Raw genomic sequence first — 11,145 nt, forward strand, 5'->3', positions numbered from 1 at the left:
ACACACAAACACAAACACCACACACACACACACACACACACACACACACACACACACCCCTAATCTATTTTTCCCCAGTCTTTTCCCTGGCAGTTAATAGCACCACCTTTTATTCAATTACTATAGTCAGAAACCTAAGTCATGACTTACTGTTTCCTTTCCCTTAATTACCTGTCCCTTTCCAACTCATCAGCAGTCCTACCAGTTCACTCTCAAATATATATCTTGAATCCATCTCCTGTTCTTCATCTCCATGGCTGCCTAGTCTAAGCCACCAACTTCTCTAGACTAAACTGCTACAACAACTTCCTAACGGTCTCCTAGCTTATGCATTTGCACCCTCTAATTTGTTCTCAAAAAGCATCCAAGTGCTCTTTAAATTCCATAACTTCACTCTCCTGTTCACACCCAGGAACGGCCTTCAGACGGTTTACCTACAGAGGCCCTGACTAACTTTGCTTCTGCCTACCTGCCTATCTCCTCTCATTCCACGCTCCCCCTTGTTCTTTATGTTGCACCTATGTCTGCCCTCTGTCAATCCCTACACCTTGCAGCCTCTTCCTGTCTCAGGGTCTTGGTATTTGCTTTTCCTTCTCAGAATGCTCGTCCTTCAGCTGTCTGAATGACAGCTTTTCCCTCAATCCTTTATTTTCAGCTTAAATATCACCTACAAAAAGGCCTTCCCGGATTACATTATCTAAATCAAGTATCATTCTGTTTATTCATCTAACAGTACACACTATCAACAATTATCTTGCTTATTTACTTTACTGCTCATATCTTTCTTTCCTCAAAATAGTAAGCTTTATGAGTATTTTGACAAATCAATTCTCTGATGTACCCCCAACACCTAGCACAGCATCCATTATATAGCAGGTACAGTAACAAATATTTACTAAATAAATAAATTTTCAAAGCTGGAAAGCTTTCCTATGAATAATATGTTACATATTTAAAAATAAAAATCCAAGAACTCATTCACAAAACCTAAAGGAGGGGCGCCTGGGTGGCTCAGTTGTTTGAGTGACCGGCTTCGGCTCAGGTCATGATCTCACGGTCCCTCAGGTAATGATCTCACGGTCCACAAGTTTGAACCCGGAGTCGGGCTCTGTGCTGACAGCTCAGAGCCTGGAGCCTGCTTCAGACTCTGTGTCTCCCTCTCTCTCTGCCCCTCCCCTGCTAACGGTCTGTCTCTCTCTCTCAAAAATAAACATTAAAAAATTAAAAAAAAAAACTAAAGGAATTTTAAAATTAAGCTTAGAAATTTACATCAGAAGTCCCAAATACTAGTTTGCTAACTCTGCCAAAATTCTCACCTATAAACTTTTTAAGATGTTTATAAACTTTTTTTGCATATTGATTTTACTTTGACTCCCCTTATTTTCAAAGTAACAATGCCATGTTTGCTTTTGTACTGATGTTGTATATTGTGCAAATATATAGAAGATAGACTAAGATATGTTACCAGCACATGTCACTTTTATTATTTCAAGTATTACTTTTTTTTCCCAATGTGTGTTAAAAAACCCAAGTTTGAATATCCAGAAAGGTGCAATAGTAAGAAACAAATAAAGCCAAGTTAAAAATTACTCTGCCACACAGGTTGTAGGATCTTGGGCAAACTACTCCTAGGTATCTTAGTCTATAGAAAAAAAAAATTCCTTCTCTAAGAGAAATAAACAAAATAATTACATGAAAATTCACTTAGTTCAGTATGGCACATAACAAATACTCAATTGCTAAGTAATAGTAATAAAGATGATGTTAGCAACAGCAATAGTGGCAGTAATAGGATGTTTTCTATAAAATATAAGAACTATTATACAATAGAAATTCAGAAGTTAAGTCACAAAATGCCAGACTGTTTTTAAAATTATAAACGTTCCTAATAACACAAAGTACTGAATAATCTACCCTAAAATTCAGAAAGAAGACAGAAAATGTAAACAAAGGGCACCATTCTAATTTAAATTTCCCTAAAACTTTAAAAATAGTAATGCCTCAGTTAACTACCTTTTATGTTCTTAAGACAACAATCCTTTAAGTAGCCACAATCAGACATTAACAAAAATACTCACAAGATCTTCAATATGAGAGCTGAAGAGTCAAAAGATTAACAACTTGATAGATGCAACTGGCTTGCTAAAAAGACAAAAGAGAGCAGTGGTGTAATGACCTTGAAATGTCTATCAGGAGTAAACCCTACTGGGAAACATAGAGGTATCAAAAAGGGGGTGGGGGGTGGGTAATGAAAGAGAAAGGAAAAAATAAAAACACTACGGAAGAACGACACAGACTAGACATTAGAAAAAATAACAGAGGTATCAATAAGCAGACCTCCTTTAGGTAGTAGAAAAGAATTTAACAGAACCACAAGAGATGAATGAGAACAGAACAGTCTGAGGGCATGAGGGAGTGGGAGGAGGGGCACAATAAGCCCCACACATTTCACCATCACTGTGACAGAGTCTAAAGAACATGCCAACTGCAATGGCACAGCGCTCTGGAGGCATTTGATGTGATGACTCACATGCCTACAAACAGAAGTAGCCCCCAAAGAAGCATTAGAGTATAGTATATAAAGACACCAGCATCTGGTAGAAGCTAAATTGTGCTCATTATGCTTTTACTAAGGTAGAGAATAATGCAATACGTTCAAATATGTCACCACCAAAGCCATCAAAGTAGAGCTTAAGGGGAACAACATCTTGTTACCTGTAAAGTCCTTTATCTAGAAGAGTCTCTCATTTACCAGATGATCTGGGGTAACTAACTTATTATATTTTAACATATACCAACTTGTTCTTAAGTGATTGTTTTCATTAACTTAAGATAGACATAAACCAATGAGTCAAAGACAAGGCTAGACAGAGTCCTATAAATCTACATTCTAATTAATTCAGCTGAATTGAGCAAGATGCTAATAAAATCTACACTCAGGGATTTAGTCCCTATTTGTTCCAGTTACTTTTACACTATGACCTGCCAAAGAAAACCAGACAAGAGTGTGGTTATGCAAACTCATCACTATTTTTAGAAAAACTGAAACAATCTTCACTAATAATGGTTCAATATCAGATCATCCCCAACACTCGAGATCATCCATTTAGTTCTACCTACCTTTCTAGATGGCCCTATAAATTGCAGATATATTATTCCAATTTTCCTATCTACAAAATTGTTTATAAAAATTTGCTTGTCATAATTGACACAAAAATTAAGCAATATGTGACTACTGAGATTACTAAGACAGACACCACAAAATTAATGACTGGTGAATTAAACTGAAGCAGGGTTTCACTTTTCTGAAGCCATATTTTCTAAACATCTAATATTTAGAATTTGGTCAAGAATTTAGAAGTTAAGAGGTACCACAATCAAGGAAAACAGTTATCATAAAACTCATTTTATTTGATAGAGAGGCGAGGAGTTGATAAGGAGGTGAGGAGTTACTTCTCTGTCCTTATCCAAAGAAAAATAAATGTATAATAAAGGAATAAGCTTGAAGCAAAGATAATATACTGATAAAAGCAAGTACCAATGGATAACAGAAGAGGAGAGAGAAGACAGAGGACTGAAGAAGAAACAGCCATATAGCATTTCATATAAAGCAATGGCTCTCAACCAGGGCAATTTTGCTACACTCCTCTCCTTTCCTCGACCCACAATCTCCTCCAGGGAACATGTGGCAATGTCTGGTGAAACGTATGCTTGACACACTAGGGGTGAGGAAGGTGGGTGGGCACTATTGGCATCTAGTGGGTAGAGGACAGGGATGTTGCTAAACACCCCAGGTAGAGGACAGTTCCCACAACAAAGAATTGTCCAGCCCGAAATGTCAGTACTGCCCAAGGCTGAGAAATCTTGATACAGAAGGAGTCCTCTACATCTTATAAAATGAATCACTGTACTACCACTCAGTACAAGAATGAATGTTCTAAAGTCTTAAACAAATACCTGGCATGTTAATTGTATGCATTAATAGAGAAAGATAAAAGATTTCCAACAGAAATGATTAATTTTTTTAACATACTGATATAAAGGAATAAACTACAATTAGGCATGGTCACGTACATAGAATACCTCCTGATTTCTCTTCCCTGAATCTAGACTTTTAGCGATATGCTTAACCAACAACATGCAGCAGAAATGACATTCTGGAACTTCCAAGACTAGGTCATAACAAGTCTGTGGTAGGCTAAATAATGTCTCCCCAAAATGTCCACATCCTAATCCTCTAACCTGTGAGTACCTTATTTTATATGGCAGAAGAGATTTTGCAGGTGTCACTAAATTAAGGATTCTGAAAGAGTGAGATTACCCTGGATTATCCAGGAGGACCCTAAATGTAATCTTGCGGGTCCTATATGGAGGAAGCAAAAAGGTAAATGAAGGAGATGACGTGTCAACCAAAGCAGAGATTTAGAATGATGTGGTCAGGAACCAAGGAATACTGCAAGCTGGAAGAGACAAGGAACAGATTCTCTCCTGGAGCCTCCAGAAGGACTGAGCCTTGCTGACACTTTTATTTTGGCCCCTTAAATCTCATTTTGGACTTCTGACCTCTAGAACTCTAAGAGAATAAATTTGTGTTGTTTTAAGCCAATAAATTTGTGGTGATTTGTTACAGCAGCAACAGAAAACTAATACAAAGTCTTACAGCTTCTACATAGATAACCCTCTTGGAACTTTTTCTCTGTGAGTCATGACCAATCTTATAAGTACTACAGTCTCCCCGAGAATGTTGTGCTAGTGAGGTCATGCGCATCTACTCTGGTCAACCATTCCAGATGAGCCAGCTTCCAGCCACCTCCACCAAAGTACCAGGCATGTGAGTAAAACCATCTTGGACCCTGCCACCAGCACATCTACCAGCTGACATTTATGGAGGGACCGCCACAGACGCCACATGAAACAAAGTCATCCAGCCAAGCCCTCCCTATATTCCTGAGCTGCAAAATCATGAAATATAAGAGAACAGTTGTTGTTCTAAGTCACAGGTAACCCTGAACATCCAGTTATATATGAGTGATGATTAGAGATTGTCAAACAGCATATATACATTTTATAATGGAAGAAAAAAATCCTATTATGTTAGCTATGTTCTGCTGGCAATAATCCCCAGTGATAAGATTACTCCATTATGCCAGTAATTCTAAAGTGTTCAGAATTAAGTTTTGTTGGAATATACTGCTGTAACTAGGCTCTTTCCATATTGGTAAATAACAGATTATAGCAAAGCTTCATAACTTATCTGGGCCCAAGAAATAGAAGGTCTCAGGCGAAGAAGAAGGAAAAGATGAAGGCAAAGAAGAAGGAGGAGGAGAAGGAGGAGAAAGAGAAGAAGGAGGAGGAGGAGGAGAAGGAAAAGCAGCCTCAGCAGCTCTCAGCTTATTAGAGATCTTTCATTCCTCTTGACTCAATTCACAATTCATAGCCCCATCCTGGTTCTTCCTCTCTTGCTGGGTCTAGTTTGGGCTACACCTCCCTTATTCTTCTTTTACCATTTCAACCAAGCCTCTGAAATATATTTATTCACACATCTTAATTTGGAATATGAAATGTTTTTCTTGCCCTTTTTTTTATTCTCTTTGAGCAAAAGCCACAATTATCTCCAATTCATCCCAGAAACCAATAGCTTAGCTGAGTTGCTACTTTCTCACATAACCATGGGCTGAGAAAAACGGGGATACTCTTGTTAAGAGTCCAAGATCCCCAGTGAATCAGAACTCCATGAAAAAAGTCTTGTTTTTAAGCATTCTCGGTATCCACTTCAATATCAGATTTTAATCTTTTGGCCTTTCATTCTGCCAAAAGCCTCTTGTTGTATATGACAAGTTCTCACAATGAAACATCCTACCTTAAATGAATATCCACAAAAGATGAGAACTGTAAGACTGAAGTTTAGAATTATATGGTGTATCTATATGGATGTAGATAAATGGCAAAAAAAAAAAAAAGCAAATTTAAAACATACACAATTACCACTTATACAGAGAAATAGAAAGAAAAATGCAAGTGATTAAGATCTAACATTAATAGAAAAACTGCTCTTTTCACCTCCATACATTTCTTATCTACTATTACGTAAAAGAAATCTCATTTTAAAAAGTACCTCGAGTACACATTTAACAAAAATAATTCCCTAAGAAGCTCCTTTTTTTTTTCAGTTATCTTTCACTGTGCCTTCCCCAAAGCCAGTTCTTATCTTGCTGTGTAATTCTCCAATAAACATTAGTTATAACACTTTTAAGTAAGTGCGGAAGGCAGCCTCCAAGATGGCCCCCAGTGATTTCTACCTCCAGGTATTTGCACCATGCATACATGTACACCTTCCCACAATGTACCAGGACGAAACAAGTGGACTCTCTCTTCTAAGACTGGGTTATGAAAGATTGTGGCTTCCAGCTTAAGCGCCCTCTCTCCGCCTCCCATCACTCATTCTGGAGGAGGCCAGCTTCCATGTCTTGAGAACACTTAGGCCGTAGTGAGGCCCACAGGGCAGGAAACTGAGACTTCCAGCCCACAGCCACGTGAGTGAGCCTTCTTGAAAATGCATCCTCCAGCCCTAGGCAAGACTTCAGCGGATGCAGGCCCCGCTAAAAACTTGATTACAAAAAATAAAAATAAAAGCTTGATTATAACTTCATGAGATACCCCGTCAGAAACATGCCACAAAGCTGATTCAAGATTCCTGATCCCCAGAAACTTTGAGAAAAAACATGTTTGTTTTAAGCCACTATGTTTTACACAATAATGTATAACTAACACAATGAGCATCGCCTGTCCTTCAAAAACCAACTCATATGTTTTGAAAGTTAAAAACAAAAACAAAAACAAAAAACAACTATGAATAGAAATAATAATTGCAAAAACTTAAAAGACAAATTTGCTTTAAAACTCTTGGCTAAGATTGAAAGGCAACTATACTAATGTCAGCTTGCCAGTCCTGTCATAAAAACAATGAACCAACAGAGAATTATCGGGAAAATATGGACTGTCTCTAGAAGAGAGATTAGGTTGAGCATGTACATTGAGAACACAACATCAACTTTTTTAAAATTGAGAAGGAAATCATTTTGTAATTTGAAAATCACAATTTTCAACTATTTAACTATGATAAGACATCCCACACAGCTCATCTTATCTATTTAGAATCATGTAAAGCTTTATCTTGTCACAGATCGTATCACATGTCTACTGATAAGCACTAAGAACGATGAGGGCAAATGTACCAAATTTCAACAACAGATTCCACTGCCATATCAAAGCATAGATGATTTTTTCCTGTAATGTTTCCACACCAAATCCAAAACACTTCTTTCGATTATACAAGCACACTTTCCAAGAACACGTAAGACTTCCTATAACAAGAAACAGTCCTTTTAACATAATTTATTTAATAGAAATTATGTTTAGTACACATACATTTAGTACATGAATCAGGTATTTAAAAAGATTCAAAAAGCAACAATAAAAGAAAAACACGGGAGTTACTCATTTGGGGAAAAATGATTTCACTGATCTCCATAGGAACTGCATATATTGATATTGAACACAATAAGGAACACTAAGACTGTACTAAAAACTAAAGCAGCAGCATCAGTAAGTATCCTCTGAGTCAAAGAGCAATGATTTAGTCATCAATACTGGCAAAAACAGTTGATTTAAACTTTGAAGTTCTTTAGCTTATGAACAGGAGACAAGCATTTGACTACCACATCACTTCCTATACCTTTCCCTTTGTATCTTAAACAAAGGAGACAAATTACTGATTTCTTCCTCCTATAACTTCCATACTGATTAAGTTTAACCGATGCTAAGTAACCTCCACTGACTGAAGTTTATAGGTTCTTTCTCAAATACTTCAAACCACGTCAAATTTAAAATTATCTTCCCAGGAGAACGTAGCATCTCTACTGCCATGAGCTAAAACAATAAGGCATCAGGTAAAATTTACCCAGTTGTATCACAGGATATGCTTTTCAAGAATTATCATAAAATTATATTAATAAGGCCCTTGAAACTTGTAACAATGTTAACGCAGAAGAATTTCTAAGTTACTTAGACTAGGCCAAATATATGTTCAAAAGTGTTGCCCATGGAGAAAACATTCCTAATATTAATGTTCCAGCATATATGACTGTCTGTATTCTCTCAGGAGCACATTTTCAGAACTGAATATCTTAAACCACACAATGAATACAAACATACCTTACAAATCACTAGTATTTGATTATTATTTCATATAATGGCATGGTTACACATTTAATAACTGAACTGATTATGAAGTTACATTTCTCCTATAAATGCCCTAGGGGTGGACATTGTCTGGAATATCCAGTACTATCAATTGTTCTGCAATTCCCTGCATCTAGAAAAAAAAGCAGTTCAAAGGCACAAGTAAGAGAAAGTTTCTGAAGAAGCCGTATAGGTAAGTCACACTTATATGACTTTCTTCCATTCCTGTATTATTGGCCCAAGAAGCACTTTCAAGTGCCTCTGGCTAATCAAATGCCATGTTTCAATCAATGTCCTTTAAACTTCGGAATCTATGGGATGTTTACGCACCTACCAACTTGGGCAGGGTGGGGAGGTAAACTTGCTAAAAAATGTCAAACACATCGTAATGTGAAATAAAATAGCTATATATTTTGTCTGTATTATGTATTTTGTCTGTACTACTGTATTCAAATTGCAAACATATTTTAATATGGAATTAAATCATTTAGTCCTTTCATCCTTCTGATTTTCTGAATTTTTAGCTTTTTTTTTTCACCTGCTCTCAAATTCTGACCTACAGCACTCTGCACTCGTTTTTAAAAATATCCTTTTTTAACATGTTAGCTTAAAAATAGCTTTGCTTTCACCATTCCACATTACTTTAAAGCAGAAGTCTGCTTTTTATTGTAGAGCCACAGATTGCCAGAAAAATACATTCTTACTACATTCTTTCAACCTCTGGGGAAACAACTGGCGTTGAACTTGTGCAGCGCCGAACCTATACGGGCTTGCAAGTTATGTATCTGCAATTGCTGGTTTGATTCATTCTTTCCATTTCCCAGGAAAATGTTTCCTTTGGCTGTTTAATACAACTAGAAGTGTGTGCAATCACACAGCTGAGAGCATCTCTGCCTTAGGAAGCAATATCCCTTCTTTTGGACACCCGTACAGCTTGGTTGGATAACCTTTCAAGAAAGTTTCTTCCTGCCTCTCGGGTTTTGGTAGCGCTTTCCGAGCAGGCACGGCATGCACCTGCGTAGCTGCACGTTCACAAGAAAGCAGCAAGGGCTTAGGGGGGACAGGAGGGCTGGGGAGGGGAGGCGCACAATAAATCAAAGCACAATCGAAACAGAATCGTTTGACAATCTGGGCTGAAGCTCCGGCCTCTGAGGCTGGGGAGGAACCAGCCAAGCGTTGGTCCTGGCTGCCTGGCACGATCTGCTCCTGTCCTACCTGCCCTGGGGACACTCAGGAGGCGGAAAGTAACCCCCCCTCCCGGGCCCGGACGTCCCAGGCGCGAGGCCAGTCGGGCGAGGGGGTGGGGGCGGGCCGAGGGGCTGGAGGGCTCCAGGGGCGCAGGCCGCGGGATGGGGACGCCGGGCCCCGGGCTCGCCCCTCACTCGCCCCCTTACCTTGGGCGATGGCAATGGACTCGAAGCGGTGCAGCTCCTTGAGCAGGCAGCTCCTCTCGGTGGAGTGCAGGCTGTAGATGAAGTCGCGCGCGCCCTGCGCCGTGTTCAGCGCTTCCATGGGCTCCTTCTTGGGGTGGGTGCCCAGCCCCCGGGAGCCGCCGGGGGCCGAGAGCGCCAGCAGCCCCCGCCCGCAGCAGCACCAGGACGGCGGGCGGGGCGCGGCGGCCGGGCCCGGCCTCAAGCTGCTCGCGGTCCGGCTCCTCAGCAGCGGCAGCAGCCGGGACATGGCGGGCTGAGGAGCGGGGACCCCCGCGGCAGTCCGGGAGAGCGATTTCTGGCGAGGCGGGGGGAAGAAGGAGCTCGGCTCAGCCCGACCCCGCCCCGATGTCCTCCTGACTGGCAGCCGAGGCGCCGGGCACCATGCACTCCCCGGGCCCGCGCGGCGGTCGCCTCCTTTCCTGTCCCCCTTCTCTTCCGAAAGGCCCGCGGCGGCTCGGGTCCCTCCGACAAGAAAAACTTTCTCCGAGGCTGCCGGGCCGGGAGAGGGCGGGTGGGCGGTGCGGGCGGGCGCCTCCCGGCTGAGGAGGGGTGGCGCGGGCGGGCGGGTTTGACGAGGGTTTGTCTCCGTCAGTTAGATCTTCCAGAGGGATGAGTCAGCCACGCGCCGCCCTCCTCCGGCGCCGCCCTCCGCTCCCGCCGGCTTTCCCACCCTCTTGCCTGCCCTCGCCGGCGCTCGTTACGGCTCCCGCGCCCTCAAAGCCGCCGCGCTCTCAGGCCGCAGCAGCACCGATACCCCTAGCGGCGGTATAAGGGCTAACAGGACGGGGCGAGGGGGGGTGGGGGGGTGGGGCGGGGCCGCGCAGGCGCAGTCCGCGGGCTCCCGGGCTGTGCTCTCTCCAGAGTTAGGAGGGTGCACAAGAGTCCCCGCCCCTTTCGGTGCGTGACGGTGGAGGAACCGAGGGCTCGCGTCCTCGGTGCTGGCGTCCGCCACCCCTAAGTCCAACGCAAAGAACGGGAAGAAACAGATCTGGAGTTCTTGCTCGACAGGCTAGTGCCGCTGCCACCGGCCCGTCCTAGCGCCATGCGTAAACCTGGGGCTCGTGAACGGTGCCGCTGCGTGCGGCCCCTCTCGCCAGGCACGGGCCTCGCCACTTCTCGGGGGTCGTCTCACCGTCCTGCTCAGGCTTTTGAGGATTGAAGCGCCTAAGCCGCGCCCTTTGGCAAGACACCGCCCACTGAGGCCTCGGCCAGACACTCCTTCCAGTCTTTGAGGCACCCGCTCTGGGAGCTCCAAAGGGAGAGGGCAAGGCCAGGGTTTGAGACTGAGGCCGTGACACGGAAAACACGCTTCCTCGTTCTGATGCCAGCAGCTTGCAGATCGTTAATGCTGGAGCGGGAGGCAAGAATGTCACAGACCTTTTCCGGGTGTTTGTCAAGGTTTGTTTTGTTTTTGTTTTTGTTTTTGTTTTTCTCTTTGCCGAGGCGAAAAGAATCCTGTGATGCAACACTG

At 42.3% G+C, this 11,145-nt stretch overlaps 1 protein-coding gene across 1 annotated transcript in view; it reads right to left on the minus strand.

The window, feature by feature from the left end:
- The window catches only part of TMEM65 (transmembrane protein 65), a 53,000-nt gene extending 42,640 nt beyond the window's left edge, over positions 1-10,360 (minus strand). The window contains exon 1 of the mRNA XM_047074155.1: positions 9,636-10,360. Within this exon, the coding sequence (XP_046930111.1) occupies positions 9,636-9,921 (286 nt within the window). The 5' untranslated portion in view covers positions 9,922-10,360. The remainder of the gene's footprint in view (positions 1-9,635) is intronic.
- Between the last annotated feature and the right edge of the window lie 785 nt (positions 10,361-11,145).

This window comes from Lynx rufus, unplaced genomic scaffold (assembly GCF_022079265.1).
Source record: "Lynx rufus isolate CCGP_SWC_20201006 ecotype Redwood Valley unplaced genomic scaffold, mLynRuf1.p SCAF_12, whole genome shotgun sequence".
In the NCBI taxonomy this organism is placed as follows: domain Eukaryota; kingdom Metazoa; phylum Chordata; class Mammalia; order Carnivora; family Felidae; genus Lynx; species Lynx rufus.